The sequence below is a fragment of the Callorhinus ursinus genome, unplaced genomic scaffold (genome assembly GCF_003265705.2).
Source record: "Callorhinus ursinus isolate GAN/ISIS: 27379988/994484 unplaced genomic scaffold, GSC_fseal_2.0 scaffold18, whole genome shotgun sequence".
In the NCBI taxonomy this organism is placed as follows: domain Eukaryota; kingdom Metazoa; phylum Chordata; class Mammalia; order Carnivora; family Otariidae; genus Callorhinus; species Callorhinus ursinus.
Window position 1 is genome coordinate 11,414,265 of NW_027397080.1, and position 23,388 is coordinate 11,437,652.

Below are 23,388 nucleotides of genomic sequence, written 5' to 3' on the forward strand. Positions count from 1 at the left end.
GAGGGCGCGGTCTCCACCTGACTGCAGTTCTCCCTGTGCCTTCACAGCCGCTGCTCGGCGTGCAGGCAGACCAGCTCCCAGCCCGCCGGCAGACCCTGCTTGTCTCTGCTTATCTATGCAGCAAGGCAGGTATCGTTAAATTGAACCCAACTCACTTCTTCTACAATCACAGCTCTGCAGTCACACCTAACTCATGGTATCTCGTGACAGGTGGATGCCAGCGATGGTGAAGGTTCTGGTAGGGCTCTGATGGTGGTCCCCAGTGGTGGTGGAGGCAGTGACAGGAACGGGGGTGAGAACAGAAACAGTGGCCCTGTTGCCAATGCCGCCAGTGGGAGGTGACAGAGATCATGGCCGTGGCACTGGCAGCGGGCACGGTGATGACAGTGAGGGTGATGGGCTGGGAGCCTCATTGTCTGGCACTTGTTCTTCTATTCCCTTGTCCCAGTGTCCACAGCCACGTCCTGCAACGACCCTGGGGTCCCACAGAACGGGAGCCGGAGTGGCGACAGTTGGGAAGCCGGAGATTCCACGGTGTTCCAGTGTGAGCCTGGCTATGCGCTGCAGGGGAGCGCGGAGATCAGCTGTGTGAAGATCGAGAACAGATTCTTCTGGCAGCCCAGCCCGCCAACGTGCATCGGTACAAAGCAGCCGCAGGGTGAATCCTGCCCTCTGGGCCCCCCACTTGTGTGTTCCAGACCCCGTGGCCTAAGTGGTAGCTGCATCTGGAGGCTGGCCAGGAGCCTCGGAGCAGCTGAAAGTTGCAGAAAACCCAAAGTTTACGCTGCTTTGCGTGCATATGTGTACACACACACTCCCTCACATTCATACGCTCATACTCTTCACACATGACAAATTCTTCACTCTCCAAAGTGGGCCCCAAAATGTCTAACCAAGCATGTCTGCGTCTTTTCTCTGTGGCTCAGGCCATATAGGTTGGAAGGAGGACGATGGGTGAGCTCGGGTAGAAAGGTCAGCAGGTTCCAAAATGCCCCTTCTAATATCTAAAGCACAAGAAGGGTATCCACAGGCTTGGGTGTAAAGGGAAGAAACTTGCCCTTTCTCTTCTCAAGGAAATTATTGGTTACCTGGGTGTTAGATCCCTAGATCTGTCCTTACTCTTAAAATCTCCCCATTTGACCCATGCAGAAATGGAAGCTCTGTGACTTGCCCAAGGTCAGGTAGCTTGTAAGGGTTAGGGGGTGAATAATCCTGCTCCCCAGCTCCTTGAGCCTGGGAGGAGGAAGGAACTTGAAGGGAGAGAGAAATAGAAACATTCCAGGTGCTCATTGCCCCATGACCCTTTTTCTCAGGCAAAATACTGAATGCATTTATCTCCTGTGTCAACGACAGGTGTTAGAAGAGAAGCAGTAGTCCCTGGGTCCCCTTACTGTGTGCTAGCCCCACACTGGACATTTTCTTACCCAGCCTCATTTAACTTTAACTTTCCCTGCAGCTCTCTGAAATGAGCACCATTCCCTCATTTTACAGTTCAGGAAACCGAAACTCAGACACATTTGGATATCTTGCCCAAATCACAAAGCTAGGATATAGCAGTGCCAAGATTCACACCCACATCAGTTTGAAAGCAGAGCCTTTCAATTTCCTACCTCCCACACTGGCTCCTATGCTGGGGATGGGTTCCAGGGACTTCCCAAGACACAGCCCAGCGGCCTTCACCCTGGCGATGCCCTGCATGGCTTTCCACAAAGGCTCAGTGGGAGGCTCTGTCCAGGCATCCAAGGACTGGCCTTTGCCAGCCAAGCTCTCAGGCCTGCTGCTGAAGGTGAGACACTGAACCCTGTCTCTCGAAGGTGATTAGGAGTCACCCGGCTTATGTGGTAGGAGCATGGTGAATACACAGCTGACAGGAAGTTGAGACCTGGCTTCCAGAAACAGCCCCGATCTCAGCTACATGGAGCAGTATGTGGGAAAGAGTGTGGGCTACTGAAGTAGACAGATCTGGGTTCAGATCCTGGCTCTGCCATTGACTAGTTCAGTGGCCTCAGGGGAACTGCTCCATCTCTCTGAACCTCAGTTTCCTATTCTATTAAGTGAGAATAAATATACTCATGGCATCATGGCGTGAGGACACAACTAACCCAAATCTCAAAAAATCCTCATTTCCCTCCTTCCTTTTCTCTTCCCTTCTTTCCTTCCTTCCTTCCTCGCTCCCTCCCTCCCTCCTTTCTTTCCCTTCTTTGTTTGCTTCTCTCAAGTTTTTGGACTCACCTCCCTTCCCTGAACCCAAATCCCACCTGGGTAGTGGAATTATTCTAGTGAGGCCCAGGAGGGAATCAGATGACCTCTGAGGCCCCTTCCAAAGTTAACATTCTCTAGGGCTGTGATTCCTTAGGCTTCTCCTACAGAAAAGCAGGTCCTGAGACAAGATTGGCCCAGGTGGAGAAGGGGGGGTTGCGCACGGTGTTAAGCTGTTGAGAGCAATAAATGTGCAGCGAACAGGGCAAAGAGGTTAATTCAGCTTTCATTACCCATTCTTCTGTTCTCAGCTTGGGGAAACGTTCCTCAGGCAACAAAATGAATGTCTTTGTCTCTTCTCTCAAACAGTCTGGAAATTCCAGTGACAAGCCCCTAATTTCCAGCTCCCTTGGCAGTCTGCCATGACTGGTCTGGCTGGCCTTGATATCCCTTCATTATAGGGAGGAAGCAAAGGGAGAAAACAAGTATTTATTGAGCGTCATCCCCATGATAGGCACTGGGCTAGACATTTTAGCTTCATTCTCGCAAGTGGAATCATCAGATGGTAAGTTTAGAGCTCAGGTTCTGGATTGCAACTGCCGACCAAGTCTGGTGGCTTCACCACAACAAGCTGTGTAGCCTTAGGCAAATTACTGAATCTCCCTGGGCCTCATTTTCCTCCCCTGTAAAATGGCATTAGGAGTACCTCGCTCACGGGGCTAGGAGGATAGAAGTTCATGCTGTAAAGCGCCTAAGACCACACGTGGCTCACGGTGAACACGGTGTGTGTTAGAAGTTATTATTGTTGTTACTCTTTTTTTATTATTATTTATTTTATAGATGGGGAAGTGGAGGCTCAGGGAGATGGGAGAGCTTGCCCAAACTCACAGCTAGTAAGCAGCATAGTCAGAATTGGAACCCAGGACTATGTAACTTCGAGTTCAATGGCCTTTCTCACACCTCTCGTCCCTCGGGTCTGCCCGGCCACTGCTTGGCCCTCTGGGGTGACCAGCTGCCTGCTGCCACCCCCTCCTGGGCTTCCATGGTTTGTAAGCTCCAGCCTGGGCCTGCAGACCAGAGCCCACCCTCTGTTTCTGACTCACAGTAGGGAGGGGACAGGGCGTGACCCTAGGTGCGGGGCAAACGCCCTGAATTGGGAGCGACACCTGGCTTCTAGTTCCCACCTGGCTTCCCATTCCCACCTGGCTTCCTGACCTGCTGAAAGGACCAGACAATGCTGGGATGTTGCCAAGGCCTCATTTGGTCTCCTGCAGCTCGGCTGTCCCGCTGGCTAGTGCCGGGGCCTAGAAAGGGAAGGTGTACCCCTCCATCAGCCCCGAGCAGCGGGAGCGCTCCTGCTGGCGAAGTCGCTAGGAGTCTGGCAGGCCTTGACACACAAATGGTAGAGGGTGATGAAGCCCATGTTGGGTCCTGAGTGGGAAGCAGATGCCCAAATGTCCAACGCCAGGGAACCATCTGGAAGGGAACTGCTCCAGGACAGAGGCCTAGAACCCAAACCACAAGCACTTTGGGGGTGGGGGCAGTTTCAGAAACAGCCAGGCTCAACCCCATCCCTGGCTAACTTAAGGCAAGAAACCCCTGAGCCACAGAGGAAGCTCACGCCCTGTGGCCCTTGCCCTCATGGAGGCGGCACTGTGTCCCCTTAGGAAGGTTTCCAGGGAGCTGGGACTGCCCACATGACCGCGGCTGCCTCAGACAGTTGCTAGGGTCAGGCCACTCTCGGAGCACGGGACAGTGGGGCCTGTTGTGCAAAGGGCAAGCTTTTATCCTGATCGTACAGGCCTCCAGCATGTCGCATTCGTGTAACCCTCTTCAACAAGAGGGCGCGGGGGAGAAGCGAGCCAAACACTAAGCAGACCTGGTGCAGGGAACCGTCCTTGCTCACTGAAGCTCTCCCAGCGGGGGCTGCTCCCCTGCTCCCCCACCCGCAATTCCGAGCCTAATGGAAGAGTGCAAAGTGCTGCCCTTTCGAGCCAGATGGGTGAAGGTTGAGTCTCAGAGTGACTCTGGGTGGGTCTTTCAACTCCCTGAACCCCGGGCTCCTCAGTTCTAAACCAGGAAGAAGAATCCATAGCTCACTGAGTGGTTATGAGACGTAAATGAGATGAGGTATCTAGAATGCTGTGTGTCATGTCGGACCTACAATAAGTGCCCCCTTGAGCGTTCCTGGTGTTCCAGTTGAGACTTGGGATATATTTTCCACGGGGCAGGGGGCAAATTCACTACTCTTGTGATCATTCAGGCTTTATGTTCAGCCATGTTAGGGCTTTTATGGCCCAGCCTGAAGCCTGCTGTTTCTTAAAAAGACCCGGTGGGCATTGACCGAGCCCTCACAGGCTTACCCTGGGTGAAAGCTACAGCGTGAGGCAATAAAGCTCAGCTCTGCGACAAGCGAGTGGCTGCTCTCGATTTGGGTCTTGGATATGCCCTTGGCTCCCACCTCCGTGTCCAGTCTCAGATTTTCTGGCCTCTCCTTGAATGGCTTTCCCTGCTCCTATGGGCTCCCTGCTGACCTACTCAGCCTCAACCCCCAATGGCGCCCTGTGGGGTTTCCTAGACCACGCTATATTGATAGTCTCTACCATCTTTCCTGTTGACGACCCCATACACTTTCCAGCCCCTGGTTTACCAGACCCCACTGCTACAGGGCAGTGGCCCAGCCATTTAGGGGAGAACCTGACTCGGGATCTGGGAAGTGCCCCAGCAGGCTCTGGGTAAGCCACTTGCTGCATCACCAGCCACTTGCGCCCTCCCTGCCCGTTAAAAGGTCCGTCCTCGGGGGGGGGGGGGACCACCATGGACGAATGGAGCTCTGTCATATCTCCACCCAAGTGAGGTGCACACACTGTCTTAGACAAGGTCTTCTGGAAACTTGGAAGGTATCTGCAGCTCCAGGCAGATGCTGAGAACACTGACAGGAAGGAGGCCAGCTGCACTTGGCAGGTAAACGTGGCTGTGTTCTTCACACCTCCTGATGGGGGGTGCACTGAACTCGGGATCAACACCCACAAAGCTCACCTGGAAACTGGACGTGAGGCAGTGGAAGGAAACCATGTGGTTCAAATGTCTAAAAGATGAAGGAGTGTCAACTATTTCCAAATATTGACTATTTACCATGTGCCAAATGCTTTAACAGACCTCTCCAACATCTTTACTACCATCCCTGAGAGAAATAGTACCTCTTCCTGCAATAGGGAAAGGATGCTGAGGTCCAGAGAGGTTAGGTAAATTCCGTAAGGTCACACGGCTAGGAAGTGGTGGGGCCAGGTAGTTTGGTTTTATTTCTAATAATTTCTTGAGGTGAAATTCACATAACATAAAATTCAGCTTTTTAAAATGAATGATTCAGTGGCATTTGTTACATTCACAATGTTATGCAACCACCACCTCTGTCGTAAAACATCTCCGTCACTTTGAGGTAAAACCCTGTATCCATTACATCCCACCCTCTTGGCCCCTAGAGTCAGGTTTTCACTCAGGTCTGCCAGACCCAGTCCCTCCTCCACTGTGCCTCGCCAGCACCCAGGGCTGACCTTTGTCTTCCTCTCTCCCCAGCGCCCTGCGGGGGAGACCTGACGGGACCATCAGGAGTCATTCTGTCGCCAAATTACCCAGAACCTTATCCACCAGGCAAGGAGTGTGACTGGAAAGTGACCGTCTCTCCAGACTACGTCATCGCCCTGGTATTTAACATGTATGTACCTGTCCCCCGGGTGGGAGACAAAGGGCTCAGAGCAACTAGGGGTTTTAGACAGGGGTCTCCAGGTGAGTGCACACAGGTCTGCTGGGAGCAGATGAAGGAGCCCGAAGGAGGGAAACTAGCATTTATTGGATGTCTCCTGGGTGCCCTGCACTGTACTCAGCAGCTTCACCCATATTGTCTTATTTCATCCTTATAAGATGTTGAGATTCAGAAAGCAGGGCCTTGCTGGACCCTTTTCCCCTGGCTCCGCTGTGTTTCCCCCCTTTGCTGTCCCCGGGCTCCTTCCCTCATCCTCCCTAGTTTGTGAACAGGCTCAGGTTTTTCTCAGGTCCTCCCCCAACCAGCTCCTGCATTGCCTCCTTTATCCCTTTAGAGGCAAACTTCAAAAGAATCATCTCTGCTTGTGTCTACTTCCTCGCCTCCTGTTCGCTCTCAGACCACTGATAGCTGGGTTCTGCCTCCGTGGTTCCGCCAGCAAGTCCTCTGATAAAAGACACCAGCGACCTCCTGGTTGCCACACAAGATGACACTTCCCATGTCTTATCCCGCTGCACCTCTCGACCCCTCCGTCCATCTGTACCCTGCTTTTTCTCTTTGGTTTCTGTGAAGTTACTCCGCTCCCGTTCTCCAGCTTCTTCTGTGACTTTACAGCTTCCTCATCATACCCCCCTTGCTCTCGGCCAGGCTCTATTGACTTTTCTCTTCTCATCCACACTTCCTTCCCGGGCCAGCTCATCTGCTCCAATGGCTTCACCTTTGTCTCATAAACTGGAGACCCCACACTACCACAGCCCAGACTGCCTTCTGAGCTGCAGGCTCTCCTATCCAACTGTTGGGGGTCTGGTGCCTGCAGGCGCCTCAAATGCAGCATGTACACACCTAAGCCTATGACTCCCTCCCCTCCCCAGAAGAGTGCTCTTCTGACCCCTGAGGAGTGCCACCATCATGCACCTGCCCTGCTGCTTCCATTAGTGAGCAAGCTGTGGAACCCCTGCTGCCTTAACAAGCCTCACATTTTCCCCTCTTCTCCAGCCTCCCAGCCACTATGTTGGTGGAAACTCTTGTTACTTCCCATCCAAACTACTAGCATAGTCTCCTGACTGGTTCCTCTGCCCCCATCTTCCTCCCATGCCAACCTCTTCTTAAGTTAGCCGTGGAAGTGATCTTGTCATGTGAAAATGCTAAAATAACCACCTCATCTTTCATTTGGAACACATGATATAACGTGCTACTCAGCGATAAAAAGGAATGAATGACTGATATATGCAACATGGCTGAATCTCAAAAATACCACACTGAGCGAAAGAAAACAGACCCAAAAAAGTCCATAATGTATGATTCCACTTATACAAAATTTTAGGATCAGCGAAATGAATCTTTGATGACAAAAATATGTTCAGTGGTGGCTTCTGGGGGTGGTGAAGATTGACTGGGAAGGGGAGCATTTGGGGATGGTGGGAATGTCCTGGGTCTTGCTATGCATGTGTCAAAACCCATAGGGTGATACACTTAAGAGCTGATCATTTCATGGGGTATAACTTATACCTCAATTTGGAAACAAACACACAAATAGATCTCTTATTTTAAAACCCTGTCATGGCTTCCTCTTCCCTATAAAGTCAGAACTTTGGTTTTTCAGTCCAAGCAATCTGGCCCCTGCCTACCTCTCCACTCCGTCCCCCCCCCCACCCCGTCATAACCCCTGAGCTCCAGCCAGACTGAACTGCTCACAGCTTCAAGACTACTCCTTGCCCTTGTGACTTCACCTCTGCTTCTCCCTTCGTGGAGGCTTCCTTTTCCCTCCTTGTCCAGCTACCGGGGGGTCTGTGCATCTCCTAAAACTTGACACCAGCTTGGCCTCCATGAAAGTTTCATTCCCTCCTCCCCGAGGAACTTTGTGTTGTGATCCCATGTGCCTGTACAGACTTTATACTTTGCTTTGTTGTCTTCACATCCGTCGCTTCCTTCAGCCCCATCGCCATCTTGAAGAAGGTGTGGCGTCTGACATATGCCTGTGTCCTGAGCACCTTGCACAGTGCCTGGCATATTGAGAGTGCTCAGACGAAATGTGATGACTGAAGGAAGACAGGGACAGACAGAAGGCAGTTAGAAAGTGGTGGAGCCGTAATCTGACCAATACTGACTCCCTCCAAGACGCTTCCCTGGTGACTTTTGCAAGAGCAGGTGGTTGGAAGCAGAGTTATAGGAGCAAGAAGACCACACCACCCAGCAGTGGTGGTGTGCCTTTGCAGGTGACCCCAGTGTGAGGGTGCCATGGGAAAAGGAGGCCGGTATACACCTGGCTCCCCCCACACACACCCCAGATCCCAGGGGCTCCACGTTCTTGCCGGTCTTGGCATTTTCCATCATTTTCACTCTAGCCAATCCGGTGGGGTCGATGATATTCAAGAACTCTAATATCCAATTTGCCAATTTTCTTAATTTCAGTTTTTTTCCCACATGAGGGTCAAGATAACTGAGAAAGAGGCACGCCCGTGAGTGCCAGGAGCGGGGTGATAGCAGAATCTGAGAGGAGCTGGGAACTGGCTCAGGGATGAGGGGACGGAGCCAGGGTCTTCATGAGATCAGACCCCTCCCTGCCTAGGAATGGCCCCCTGGGTGACTCTTTCCCTCCTGGAAATGGAGGTGCAGAAGAACACAATCTAAAGCCCATCGGAGGCAGATAAGAGAGCTCCATATATAGAATTGGCAACTTGTTTTCCCTTCTGTGCAGAATATAGTGAATACAGACAACAATACTGTGCTATAACCCTCAGACTTATTAAGAGACTAGATCTTAGTTGTTCCAACCACTAGAAAGACGTGATGCCTGTGTGCAATGGGATAGGGGGGCTAGTTTTCACCACTATGGCAATCATATTACAGTGTAACATGTATCCAATCAAACATGTTGCACACCTTAAATTTACACAATATTATATGTCAAATGTATTTCAATTAAAAATATATTTTTTGTTGTTTTTTTCCGGAAAGAGGGTATTGGGTTTTGAGCTCTAGCTTTCTGGGCACTGACTGTAGGGCCAGTCTCCTCTGCCCCCAGGCCTGGCTTATCCATCTCTGGGCCCGACTGGGAGGCCGTCGGGGCTTCCCCTTCTCCCTCTCACCGGGAAGTGTCAGGAGTTGGGCGCCGGTGGGGGGGGGGGGGGGGCTCACTGTGTGGGAGGCCCCCCTCCCTCGGTGGAGCCTGTTTTGACCTTAGTGGGGTGGGGGTGGGATGTTTTTGTTCCCCAGCTTTAACTTGGAGCCTGGCTATGACTTCCTCCATATCTACGACGGACGGGACTCCCTTAGCCCTCTCATAGGAAGCTTCTATGGCTCCCAGCTCCCAGGCCGCATTGAGAGCAGTAGCAACAGCCTCTTCCTCGCCTTCCGCAGTGACGCGTCCGTGAGCAGTGCGGGCTTCGTCATCGACTACACAGGTAGGGCCCCGGCGGCCGAGAGCCGGCCTGAGCCGGCAGAGGGGAGGGGTCGCCGGCAGAGCCCCTGCCCTCCCTGTGGCCCTCCAGGTGGCTTAGCCTTTCCCTCCCATGTGCCCCGGCACTGTCCTCACACCTCATTTCTATTTCCACATCCCTGCTCCTCTCCTGTCCTTTCCCTGTGAGGGTCAGTCCTTGCAAGCCCGAGCAGAGGGGTCAAAGCAGGCCGCAGCACGTTTTTCCTTAAAGGCCCAGAGAGTCCATATTTTAGGCTCGTGAGGCATTCGGTCTGTGTCACAACCGCCCAGGGCTGCCACTGCAGCACTCCAGCGGCCCAGGACAAACTACAGAGGAATGGGTACGACCATGTTCCCATAAACATCTCCTTACAAACAAACAGGCCTCGCTCCCTGCCCGGTCGAGAGCCTAGACTGTCAGATTAACTGCGTCCCAGGCTCATGTTTGCTACTTCGCAGCTGTGTGGCCTTGGGGAGAGTTACTGAACCTCTCATCCATTCCTTCATCATAAAACGATGGTAGACTGATCCCTGCCTCACAGACACGTTGTGAGGATCCGTGACCCTGTGCTTCAGAGCCCTTAGTCCGGCGCCTGGCACGTAGCAGGTGCTCCATAATGTTCCAACAGCAAGAGTAAGAGAGGCTCCAGGCTCCCAGCCACTCCGAGTGCTTCTACCTTGTTATTCTCTGGGTGACCTTTTCTTCTTCCCTAATTACCCCAGATACCATCATCCAAATCCTAGCTCTACTTCTTGCTTGATTTGTGCGCTTGGCAAGTTATTATCTCCTGGAACCCATTCCTCCATCTATAAAGTGGTGGTAATAATAATTATGCTGCAGAAGGTTAAAATTAAAAGATATTTTATACATACATATTATATGTAGGAGTACAATGCCCAGTAGGTGCTAAACACTCTACAGATACTCTAGAGATGATCAATTTTGTTATTGTTGCTCTAACCCGGGTTCACCCAAGCCTCATCAGCCTGTGTAGACAAATGAGGTCATATTACCCGTTAAAATTAAAAAGTTTCTGGCTCATGTCCCCCACTTGCATAGTGTCGGACCTCAGCAACCTTTCAAAGGGTTCCTTAATTAAATATTTCTGGCAACTGCTGGGAATGTCTCACATACACTCGCAAATAATACCAATCATAACAACAGCTAACGTACCATCTACCACCTGTCAGCACAGTCCTAAGTACTCCACATCCATCAACACATCGAAATCCTCGAAATTGCCGACCGCCTGCACTGTTGTCAGATACAGTTCTAGAAGACACTTAGTGCACAGAGTAGAGAAGGTTTTGCCGTGATCTTCTCTCCCCATGGGGCTGGCCTGGATAATGGATATTTTGCCATCCTCTCTTCCTCCAGATACCTGCCACTCAATAAACCTCCTGTCCCCAAACCCTACTGCATGCGCTGGAATCAGAACACATAAGGTCACATAGCGTGGAATTCTAAGAGCAGCATGACTTGGGGGACTTAGACTCAGCCCGGGACTGTCGCTCCACCACCGCCGTCCCCACTGCTATATTATCATCTTCATTTTTCTTACCGTTCCCCTCTTCCATCACACCCACAGAAGTACCCTGAGTCCCCTGCCTCCGGGCCCTTCTGTCGCAGCCTTGCAGAATGGCACCCTGTGTCACACCCACACTCAAGTGGCTGAGCTCGACCAGAAAAAGTCACACAAACGTGGCACTTGGAGCCACTGCAAGTGATGGCTTTTAGCCCTGGCCGAGCATTAACAACTGCCTTAGCCACCTCTAGCTTGTCCCTGCTGGGGTCTTCTCCCTGGTGGAGATTCCAGAATGTGACCCCAGAGGTCACCCCTCCAGCTCCTTCACAAGAGGACTTCAGCTCATCGTCCCTGGATACAGTAAGCTCCTGGGTTCACGGCATCCTGGCCGCAGCCACCTCTCCCCGAGTCCCTTCCACTGAAGCCACGGGCCAGAGCCACACTTACAGGCCCTCTTTCCCAAAGAAGCCCTTCCCACTTTCAGCTGTTGGTCCAAGACCGCATCTGGAGGGGTCCCCAGCTCCGAAACACAGCCCCACGGAATAAGGCCTGCCCAGCAGCCATCTGAGCCAGCCGAGTGGCTGAAGGAGGCCAATTACTGGGGAGAGGGGAGAGGTGCCCATGCACTCTCCGCCACCTTGTTGGCATCTGTGGTTCAAGCACTAAGATAAATGTGCCTGTTTGGGGTGGGAGGTGCCTGGTGAGGCCTGAGGCAGCCTTCCTTCCTTCCTTCCTTCCTTCCTTCCTTCTGAGATGGCACACTCCCTAATATCAGTCATCCCTCTCCTATGGCCCTGGCCTCTGGTCAGGCAGCCCATTTCGTGGGACCCAGGGACCCTCTGCCTTGCCCCCATGGTCTCCTTCTCCCCATCACAGGATCCCTGGATTCCTGGAATGGGTCTACTCTGCTACTGAATCCCATGGCCTCAATGATATCCCCGCCATGCTCAATGTCTTTACGGGGTGGCCTTCATCACTTATTAACTGTATGACCTTAAGTAAGTCCCTTACATTCTCTGAGCATCCCTGCCTCGCCCATCAAAGAGGAACAGCGCAGTGCATGAAAGAGCTGGTGTGGGGGTAGGAAAGAGGAACAGCCCCCAGCACAGGGCCCAACGCCAGGAGCTACCTGGCGCACACTTTGATCCACCTTCTCCATCTGTTGCCTTCTTTCCTGTGAAATGGATATTTCATGTGTTCTGCTCTCGTTTGGAAGAGAGAAGAGTTTGGAACCCTCCTCATGGGGCTAGCCCCGTCGAATGCAGTACAGTTTTCTTTTCTGTTTACTGGAGATATAAAGTGTGAGATGATGTTTTGCACACACGTGAGTGTGAAATATTTATAACATGAATATTTGTGGTGTGTGTGTATATGTGTCCTATTTATGTCTCCGATCCACGGCAAAGAATTGAGACACTGTGCTCTGCGAGTCCGTAGAACACCATACATTGAGAGGTAGCCCACTAAGGACCAGCACACTGAGGCAGGTCTGGATCCTTAGGAAGAGAAGAATTGGCCGCATTCATGTAGATGCCATCCTGTGTCCAGGGCAGAATGCTGTCTTGTCTTTTAGAGAGATCCAGGGCTCCTCTAAGGCTGAGTATCTGGGTCTCTTGGGAGCTGTGGCTTCAAGGGTCCTGGTTTGGGAGGTGAGGGGAGTGATGTAGAGAGATGTTGCCAGACTTCGCTGGGCTTAGTCCAGTGAAAACCACTCTCTGAGGTCAATCCCTCCTCTGACCACAGGCACATAGACCAGGGGCCTTTCCCCACATCCTGCCAAATTCCCAAGTGGGAAGCAAAAACGATGTGGTTGCAGCTGAGTCAGGGGTCATTTAGTTTCAAATCAAGAGACCCACTCAGACCAACTTCAACAAAAAAGGGGGTAATTTATTATAAAAATGCAAAAAAACAAAACATGTTCAAACCAACCTGAGACAAAAACTTTCTTATAAGAAAATTAATGGCCAGACTAATTTAAGCTAAAAGGCATTCTATATCTTAATATACATAGTACACATAATAAAAACTCCCTCTCACTTAACACAAAAAGGGAACATATTTTTAAAATATAAGAGCTCAAGGGCAAGAAGCATAAACTTCCAAGGGACTGAAATCAGGAAGGAAGACTCGAAGGTTGGGATTACCTCCTGTCTCCAGGGCCACTTGGTCTCCTCCCTGCTTCTTCCTGAGGATCTGCTACATTCTCCTCTCTCTGCAGATGCATGTTCATTGCTTACCCCAGGACAAGTATGGCTGTCTCACTCTTGACTCTGAATCACTTCCCAGTCTGGGTCCCAATTCCAGATCCAAAGGACCTTCAGACTGACCAGGCTTAAGGCAAGCATCCAGGGAACAATGTCATGGAATTAGACTTTTTCATTAGGGCCAAGGGCAGATCATTGCAGTTTTATTCTTTTGTTCATTCAGTAAATATCTATTTAGCACCTTCTATATGCCCGACACTGTTATAGGGGCTGAGAACAAAGCAGGGAGCAAAACAAAATTCCTGCCTCCATGGACTTCACATCCTCCTGACAACCAGATGGATAGACATTTCTGCCACCAATGAGATCTTGGAGGCTCACCTACTTATAAGGCAGTGATCGGCAAGTTTGTAGGTGTCTCTGTCCAGTTGCTCCTGGAAGGTGGTTGTGGTGTCTAAGTCATTCTAGGCAGGTCTTCTAGATGATTCTGAACGCAATCATGTCACTTGTGGACTTTTGTAAGACCATGCTCTGAGGCATTCTCATCTGAATTCAGCCACCTGAGTAGCTTTACCCTTTGCTAGAAGGAAATGGGATGAGAAGGATCCTGGTTTTTGGATACAGTTACTAAAAATGAGACTCAGAGAGACTTAGTGTCTTTCTCCAAGCCAAAAACATCAGAAGAATGGGTGTATGGTGGAGGGGATTTTTGTTGTCCTCTTCCAGCAGGTGTGGTGGTCTCCTCCTGGGCAGGGACAGGCTAGGACGCCCATGCATGAGTGTAGAGACCATTCATTCATTCAACAAATGCTTATTGAGCTCCCACTTCCTGCCATGCCCTATGCTGAATATGGATGCTACTGTGGTGAGCACAGTGGTCATGGCCCCCACCCTAAGGTAACATAAAGGTGAGTGAGGGAAACAGACAATACATAAGTAGACCAACAAGGAGTAAGAAGCAGAAGTTAGGAAAGAGAAAGCTGCTGTGAGAAAGAAAAATGGGCAGTCAACTACAGAATGGCAGTTGGTGAAGGTGAGGACCTCGCCCAGCGGGTGATATTTAAACAGAGGCCTAAAGGTTGAGAAGAAGCCCGCTGTGCAAGAACGGGGCTGGGCGAGTGTTGCAGACAGAGGGAGTTTGAAGAAGTTCAGAAGAAGAGTTTGAAGCCTGCGTTAGAGAATCTGAAATAACTCAGGAAAGGCCAAGGTCAGCTTCTACCAGAAGGTACTAAAAAGTACCTGTTTTCTCTTTCAAGCCCTTGGACGTGACACTGTGGGCCAAGGAGTTACAACCAGATTTCCACTCCTGCTACCACTACCACCACCCATCACTGCCATGGGTCTTTCTTCTGTAAATTCAAAATGGAAACACGTTCATGGTTGCCTCTTTTAAAAGTAGCACCTGTTTGTTGGAAAAATTCAAATAATATAGAAGCATGTAAGATGTTCTCTAAAAACGTAACACCTCCCATTACTACCATCCCCTGAAGTACCATTATTAATGGTTTGTTATCTCAGTCCAGATATTTTATGTAAATATCAAGTAGTGTAAATTCTAGAACAAGGGTTAGCAAACTTTTTCTGTAAGGGACCAATCAATAAATAGTTAGGGTTGGCAGGCCCGATGATCTCTGTTACATCTGCTCAGCATTGCTGTTGTAATGCTAAAACAGCCATGGGCAGTATTTAAACAAATAGGCGTGGCTGTGTTCCAACAAAACTTTATTAAAACTTTATACAAAGACAGGCAGTGAGACTATGGGCTATAGTTTGCTGATCCCTGTTCTATGTGAATAGAGATCACACCATATGTACTAATCTGTCATAGCGGTTTGTTTTTACTTTGTTTTGGTTTTTGTCCGATGATAGATCTTGGTCATCTTTCCATATCGGTAGTCAAAGACTTCTGCAGTTCTTTTTAAAGCCTGCTTGTATTTTGGTGGATGGCTGTAATCCAGCCTTTTTAACCAGTTCCTTACTGGTTGGGTGTGCGGATTGCTATTTTCAATGTCTTGCTATTACAATGTTTAGAAATGTTCCTTATCTATTAGGACAAAAAGAAGTTGGTTATTTTACTGCCCCTGTTCTGGAGGGCTTGGTTTTGTTTTTTTTTTATTATTATCCCAATGATGTTTCAGACATTATAGGTTTATCATTCGCAGCTGAGCTCTGGTCTGGCTGACTAAAGACCTGATTTTGGTCTTAATTCTTCTTAGCAGCTGAATGGCTTGGGACACTCATTTAGCCTCTCTGATCACCACATTTCTCATCTGTAACCTGAACAGGAGCACACCTGGCCCTGTCTGCTGCAGAGGCCATCGTGAGGCACAAATGAGATAACAGATTGGAAGGTACTTTGAAAATCACAACGTGATACTCCTCTGTAAGGGGCTATCATCATTATCATTACCTTTGTCATTTTCATTAATGTGATAATGCTTGAAATGATGAGCTCTTCTTGCTCTGACATGTGAGTAACTATAAAATACAGTCTGTAGTTGGAATCGCTGATGTGATGGTGGATTTGCCAAGCCCTGAGGTGTTCAGCCAAACAATTCAGCGTTCATTTATTAAGCAGCCATTATGTGCTAAACAGAGCCAGCTCTAGTACCAGGTTCTGTGCTAATTGCCAGGGTTATGAAGAGAATAGGTGATAGTCCCTGTCCTTTAGGAGTCCAGAATCCACTGGAAAGAAATACACTTATCCATCCTACCAAGATAATGCCACACATGCTATAATTCAGGAAATAAAAACAGAATTCTGCCAGACAGGAGGCAGAGTTCAGGAAACTCGCTCAAGAGAAGGTGGCATTAAAAAGTGTAGGAGTTCTTGCCATATGGGGAAGGGAAGAAAGGGCTTTCTGACAGTGTAAAGCTCTGGGACAGATGTGCCCAGCTGTTACCTAAAAGACAGCTTCTTACATGAGGTAGACGTTTATCCTCCTTCCTGTAAAAGAAATCTAGAGATTGTCATCCAGAGATGATGAGGTCACCCCCAACCCCATCCCTGCTCCTTTTGTCTTTCTGCTATACCATGCTAAGACATGGCTCCCATCATCCTGGCTATCTCAGGATCCAAAATGGTGACTGGAGTTCCAGCCATCATGTCTAAGTTCAGACTGGGGGAAGGAGGAAAGAGGAATAAAAGGCCAGTGAGCATCCTCTAAGCTGAGTCACTTTCTTTTAAGCAGCCTTTCTAGAAGTCCCACATTTATCCATTTAAGAGACATTTATTGAGTGCCTACCATGTACCAGGCATTGGACTAGAGCAGTAGATAAAACTGGATAACTGTCTCATGGAACCCACATTCTCGTGGAGGGAGATAGAAAAAAACTGGGTAGATATATAGTACATGAGATAATATTGATGCCAGTGCAGAGAAACACAAAACAGAGAAAGGGAGTGCTGGGGAGAGGAATATCAAAAATTTAAATAGCTGATCAAGGAAGTGTCTCTAAGAAGGAGACACTGCGTTAAATCCTGAAAGAGATGAGAGAGGGAGCCATGCATACAGAGGAACATTCCATGCACAGAGGCCAATGTGGTTGGAGCAAAGTTAGCAAAGGAATGATGGGAGTTGAGATCAAGATCGTAGAGGGGTAGGGATTGGGGATAGAAGGTGCAGGGCCTGTAGGCCTGTAAGGACTTGGGCTTTTACTCTGAGGCAGGAGACTCTCTGACCTGACTGTTTACATCTCTTTGGCCAGATATAGCTGCTTAGATGCTGGAAGGTATGGATTTTAGCTGGTGCCTTGGTACTCTGGATAAAATCTGGTTTCTATTATTTAAGGATGAAGAGGGGAAATGGTTATTGGGGGCCACAGCTAGTTCTGCCCCTTATGAGCTATGTCAACTTAGTCCTAAGTTACCTAATTTCTCGGAACATCAAATTAGGTTTGACCTGCTGTAATTTGTAAAAAGAACAGATGAAATATAAGATGGTGACAGTTCCATGTGTCTCTGTTATTCTCAGATGGGTCACCCAATGGCCAGTTGTATTCTGGCCAGAGCCAGTGGGCTTCAGGAAAAGACAGATTTGATGAGGGGGTGAAGGGAACACACCACAGAGCACACAAGGAAACCACTGAGGTGTCTTCTGCTAGATGAGGGACCATTTTCTGGGTCCCACCTGAGTTTAAATGCAATAGCATATCCGGGACTACTGCACCCTTAGCTATAGACATAGACAAAGAGCAGGGCCATCATAAGGGCTCCAATGCAAGAGTGGCCAGACTTGGCAGGACCATGGTCTCTCAGAGCCCATCCCATCAGTCACTGGGCTGACTGGAAGGTGAGCAACAACTCCCCCCGCCGAAACAGCTGCTGTCTCAGATAGATAGCTTAAAAGATGCCCAGGTGACAAGGACAGCCTCAGCAAAATTCCTCGGCTATTCATCCCTGAACTCTGATCCCTTCTATTCTGGCTCTTTCTGCCTTAAATCTGCTATTTGAGCTTCTGAGTCCTCCTGCAAGGACTGCCAGCACCTTTTTGTGAGCCCTGATCTCCAGACCTCCCTGTAGTGTAGCCTCCAGGAGACCAATGGAACCCTGATACCCAGTGGCATGTCCCTGACCCTGCCCAGCCTCAGCTGTGTTCTGACACTGCCCAGCCATGACGACACCAGTGGTCTTTGGACAGGAGGATGAGGAAAAGCAGCAATGGGTGCAAGTGAACATTGGCTCCCAGAGCTGCTCAGGATTTCCAGATAATGGTGAGGGAGGCTGCGGAGTGCCCTTCTCCAGAGATGTGGGGCCCCAACTAGTGCTCTCAGTTGCTCAGGCAGCACCAAGTTCGCTCTCGTCCAGCACAGAGGGACAGAGTGGGTGCCTGTTAGGTACCTTATGGGATGCCTAATTGGGAAGACATATATGCAATGAAAATCAAGTGGAAAAATACTACTGTTTTAATAAACTAGCAAGCACCCAATAGCCCAGTGCACAGCCCTGGAAAACTGTTTAGAAAGTCCAGGCCTTGAAATGGGGTTTCCCACTTCCTTCCTAAATCTAAGTATTGGTACCCATGCACTCAGAAGTACCTGCCAGGTATGGATATGACAGCAGGCAGCCTCCCTTGGAGAGGAGTGAGTCAAGGCATGACAACGGGCCCCCAACATTTAGCTGCAACGTGCTCCTTTGTGGGTTAGGGCAAGAATGTGGGAGAAGAAGGAAAATTTCATCCTCTAAGATGACCTCCAACCCTAGATTTAGAGAAGTTTTCAGACCTGAAGGGAGAAGGACCACCAATCCCAAATCCCCATATGCTCTGTGGCTAATTTGAGTCAAGGTCTTCTCCTGGGTGCTGCACCATGGACTTGAGCCACTAATGAGTCCTCTGCATGTGTGGTGTGTGTGTGTGTGTGTGTGTGTGTGTATCTTTTTTCCAGAAAACCCACGGGAGTCATGTTTTGATCCTGGTTCCATCAAGAACGGCACGCGAGTGGGGTCCGACCTGAAGCTGGGCTCCTCCATCACCTACTACTGCCACGGGGGCTATGAGGTTGAGGGCGTCTCTACCCTCAGCTGCGTCCTGGGGCCTGATGGGAAGCCTGCGTGGAACAACCCCCGACCAGTGTGCACAGGTGGCGGAGCAGGGACAGGAAGGGGCAGAAGGGAGTGCCAGCAGCGGAGGGGGCTATTGGCTGGGGGGTGGGACATAGCCCTCCAAGCGGGCTCCTTGTGTTCACTGTGAATGAGAAAGGCTGGAAATTCACCAGATGTACTGTCCCTATCAACGTGTCCTCGCTCTCAGATCACATAGTGTTCCCACCCCCACTCAGATAGAGGTCCTCTGCAGAGGCCTCCACACATGCCACCAGCTCGTATGAGGGAGATGGGAATTTCAAGGTGACTTGGGCTTATTCCTGAGCCTAGGAAGTCACTGGGAGGTCAGGTGTGTAAAACTAAGGCCAGCGGGGTCTGGCTCAGCCATGGGGCCCTGGCAAGAGGCATGGGCTAGAGTGTCAGAACTTCAGGAGCATGGTGGCCATCCAAGTTGGAAAGCAAGGAGGCCCGTTTGCTCAAGGGAGAGGGGCTGGGTTGCATGGGCCAGCCGCTTCCAATGGGACCTTCAGCTCTCACTCATCGGACACTAACTGCCTTGGGGAGACTTCAGCCATGGGGCAGAAGATCATTCCTAGGCCCCTGTGCCTCTAGGGACGGATGCTAGTGTTATTAGTTAGAGGGCAAGATCTGACCTGTGGCCTGGAGGGCCTTGGATGGCATCAGGGTGGGTTTCGGGCCACATACCAGGCCAGGGATGTCCTCAGAACTCCCCTCCTCCACGCTAGTGGCTGCAAACCTCAGGGCAGCCCCACCAGGGCCAGTGGTTCAGGCTGGGGGTGGGCAGAACAGAGGATGACTGTTGATGAGAGGTCTACAATGTCACCTGGCCCTCTCTCTGATTTCTCTTTCAGCCCCCTGTGGGGGACAGTATGTGGGTTCAGATGGAGTGGTCTTGTCCCCCAACTACCCCCAGAATTACACCAGTGGACAGATCTGCCTCTATTTTGTCACCGTGCCCAAGGACTATGGTATGGAGGTGTTACATGTCTGTTTATGTTTTCTGACCTCTTCCGGGACCTCTGGCCCTTCTCAGTTGTGTCCCAATCCTGCCCTCAGTCGTATGCACGCCCACTGTAGGAACAGGAAGTCTTCTATACAGGACACCTGGGGGCAGATGCCATGAAGTGGAAGGAGGGTACACTGTAGGCACGCTCCTGACACATGTGGGAGGAGGGTCCCTGGTGAGGCCAGCAGAACCAGGGGATGCAGCTGGGGAGGGACTAGCCAGGACAGAGGGAAGGCATGGACACCGGAGGCTAGCCAGCACAGCCTAAGCCTCAGTAGAGGGGCTGCAGTTCCAGGCTGATGGGGAGCCCAGGAGAGGGCAGCCAAAGGGCAGGAAGAAGGAAGGAGTAGGACAGAGCTGGGAACCACCGAGTTCCAGTATTCCATCTGAGACTGGGAGGCTGGTCCAGCAACTATAGGTAGGGCCGACAAGAAAAGTGAGGAGCAGGCCAGTGTCCCGAGACAGCAGAAAAACCTCCAGATTCTAAGAGACGCAGCCAAAAAGAAGCCAGGCTTGCCACCTGGTTGGCAGTGGGGACATCGAGGAGTCCTGCCATCCCTGGAGGATTCAGGAAGTTCAGAGGGGCAACCAGGCTGGTTGTACCTGGGCAGTCAATCAGGTGACCCACCTGGCTGCTTTCTCCCTGGATCTCCTCTTTGTAGGAGGAGTAACAACTATTTCTAAGCAGGATTGGTGTTGGGTGGGGTAAAGGGCACTGATACATCCTGACCATCGGGGAGAGGGACGGATGGGGCAGCCTGCAGAGAGCTGGCCGCTGATTCCTGAGATAGGATGGCATGGGTGTAGGGCAAGGCCTGATGTCACCAAACATTTATGAAGCATCTCTCAGGGACCACGCGCTCTGCTGCAGACATGAGCTTGACATGCTCCCTGCCCTCTGTAAACTCCCACTCTCATCTTAACCTACAGCTCCAGCCATCTTGAACCACTCCCACCCCAGCCCCCGTACACTTAGGTGTGTGGGCACATGCTCCCCAGCATACTTAAGTGGCAGGAATTTTTGACCTGCAAGGTCACCATTAGCAATGTCCTAAAAGGTTGTCCAATCCAATCTGCCACACAGAGGAGAATCCTCGATAAGTGATGTGCAGTTTGTGCTTGGATTCCTCCCTAATAAAGAGCTGGGGCCTTTAAAAGGACCAACCCCAAGGCTGGTCAGTTTCACTGGGCTGAAACCTGCATGCAGAGAGCTGGTTGGAGGAAGGGCAGTGATCTGTCCCAAGTATCTTCTCTTTGCCAAGGATGCTGAACCCGGGGATTAGGGGCAGATTTTTGCCTCTGGGTCTGCAGTATTTGTCCTCTAGCTCAAGTCTCAACTCTGACATCCTCTTCCAATAGATCTTCCTTTGATCCCCTACCTAAAGTGACCTGCCTCATCCTATCATGTTTTCCCATTACCTCCAGGGCTTAATTTTAACACTATCTGAAATTATCTTGCTTATCTCTTTGCTTAAGTGGGGTTTTTTTCCCCCTTTATTGACTTACAAATCACAGGGGCTTTCCTCAGCCACCCCCTCTCTGCCAGTCACTGCTGGAGGGGCTGTGTGTCTGACCCCACAGCGGGCACAGCTCCAATTCAGCTATCTGCAAGACCTTGGTTCAGTCTGCCTGCACCGGCCTCCCAGTTTGTCAGGTGCATCTGAGGGCAAGAACCGGGGGAGGAGAGAAAGGAGCAGAAGTCAGAGGGGTGGGAGGAGGAGCAGGGGGGAGAGCACATTTTGGAGCCCTGAAAATGGGTGCTGAGTTAGGTGAACAGGATAGGAAACATTCCTGCTTTCACAGGGTGTGCATTCTAGTGGGTACCTGGCACACAGCAGGTGCTTAATAAATGCCATTTTGCCTCTTCCTTTGGCTTGGCCAGAGGGAAATGAGCTAAAGATGTTTGCCCATTCCTTAGACAGTTGTTCCTTCCCCAGGGGCAGCTGCTACTCACCACCCTTATTCCTCTTAACTGTGGGGGATCTTGTATCAGAGCTATCCTGGTCAGCTGAATTTTTGAAGAAAAAATAAAGGAAAATACAGGGTCCTGAGATCACATGGAAAATGGGGGATGTTGCCAAAAGCCCTCCCATGTCCATGAGTAGCTGCTGCCACTGCTGAGAAAGGAATAGGCTTAGCTCGGCTCCACTTCCACCAACCCTGACCATTGAGTTCAGTCTTCAATGTTACCTTGACGGGTGAGGGAGAATGCCAGCCAGCCCTCTCCACCTCCCCACAACCCTGTGCCTGGTGTCTGGCCAATGTGCTGATCAGCAGGTAGAAAGCCTCAGCAAGCAGTTAGCCCCAGGAACCAACAACTTCTTCCAAGGCTTCCCTGCTTCCAGCCTGCAGCCCCCACACCTCCAGTCCTTGCCCCCAGGATGGCGGCCAGTATTCCATGCTGAGGTCTCCATGTCTCCTCCACAGTGGTGTTTGGACAGTTCGCCTTCTTCCACACGGCCCTCAACGACGTGGTGGAGGTGCATGATGGCCACAGCCAGCACTCCCGGCTCCTCAGCTCCCTCTCGGGTTCCCATACAGGTACCCAGGGCTTAGCCGGCGTTGGGAATGGTGGTGGGCTGAGGGCATGGTGGGCCAGCTGAAAGGAAAGAGGCCCTATAAGCCTGGCCACAGGTGGAATCACACAGTTTTGTGTCTATCTGCGCTGGTGCTGTCTCTACAACGCAACAGTCAGCTTCTGGTAGCCCAGACATAGAAGGGGGCTTCAGAAACTACCCTCTCCACAAGCTGTATCTACACACCGCTGCCCCCAAGTGGTGTAATATTCCCTTGTTGGTTTATTCTTGGCCCATGTTTTTCCAATTATAAGCATACTGTGTTTTCAATGTAGAAAACTTAGAGGCAAGGCAAAATAATTGTATGGAGAATTAAAATAAAAACCACCCAGAAAGAACCACTGAAAGATGGAGTGTATCCCCCCCAGGCTTTATTTCTACTTAGATTCAATCTTTTGCATATTTTATTGAATAAAACAATATACATATTTTTATTAAAACGTTCATTGTGAGCATTTCTGTCATTTTCGTCTATAATAGGATTTTTAAATGATGCAAAATAGTCTATCATGTAGTTACTTAAAATTTATGTAAAAAATTTATGTAATGAATTCCTTATTATTGAACATTGAGGTTGTTTCTAATTTTTCACTCTCATGAATAGGAGTAACTCTGTATTATGCATATGTCTTTATATACATTTCTGACTATTACCTTAGATTATCTAGAAGTAGAATTGCCAAGTTAAAGAATGTGTGTGATCTTTATTAAGGCTTTTTATGGGAACATAACTATATTCTTTCAAATTTAGTTAATCAGCTGTTTCAAACAGAATTCTCAAAATCCCAGATTTTAAGATATGCCAAAATACTAGTCATCCCTCTAGAAAGTCCTTGCCACTTTGTTCACCACCAATAAATAAGAGGGCATGTTTTGTTCTCACAAAAACTAGTTAATTAAGGAAACAAAACATCATTAGTTTGAAAAGTGAAAATGGTATCTCATTTCTTAATTTGCCTTTTTTTTTAATTACTAGTTGAGTTAACCTTTTCATAATGTAATTATTGGCCCATGCATTTTTTATCTGTGAATTTAATTGTGAATTGCTGTTGATTTTTCTATCAGCATTTATCTTCTTATTGACTTAGGAGAGCTCCATATTATTACAAGCTATACATATCATGTACCATAAAAAC

General features: G+C 49.8%; 1 protein-coding gene across 1 annotated transcript in view; it reads left to right on the forward strand.

Moving 5' to 3' along the window:
• Window positions 1–23,388, forward strand: part of CSMD2 (CUB and Sushi multiple domains 2) — a 598,617-nt gene that overhangs the window by 461,794 nt on the left and 113,435 nt on the right. The window contains exons 27-32 of the mRNA XM_073902955.1: window positions 449–640; window positions 5,776–5,914; window positions 9,176–9,363; window positions 18,493–18,687; window positions 19,522–19,638; window positions 22,104–22,217. Of these exons, the coding sequence (XP_073759056.1) occupies window positions 449–640; window positions 5,776–5,914; window positions 9,176–9,363; window positions 18,493–18,687; window positions 19,522–19,638; window positions 22,104–22,217 (945 nt within the window). The remainder of the gene's footprint in view (window positions 1–448; window positions 641–5,775; window positions 5,915–9,175; window positions 9,364–18,492; window positions 18,688–19,521; window positions 19,639–22,103; window positions 22,218–23,388) is intronic.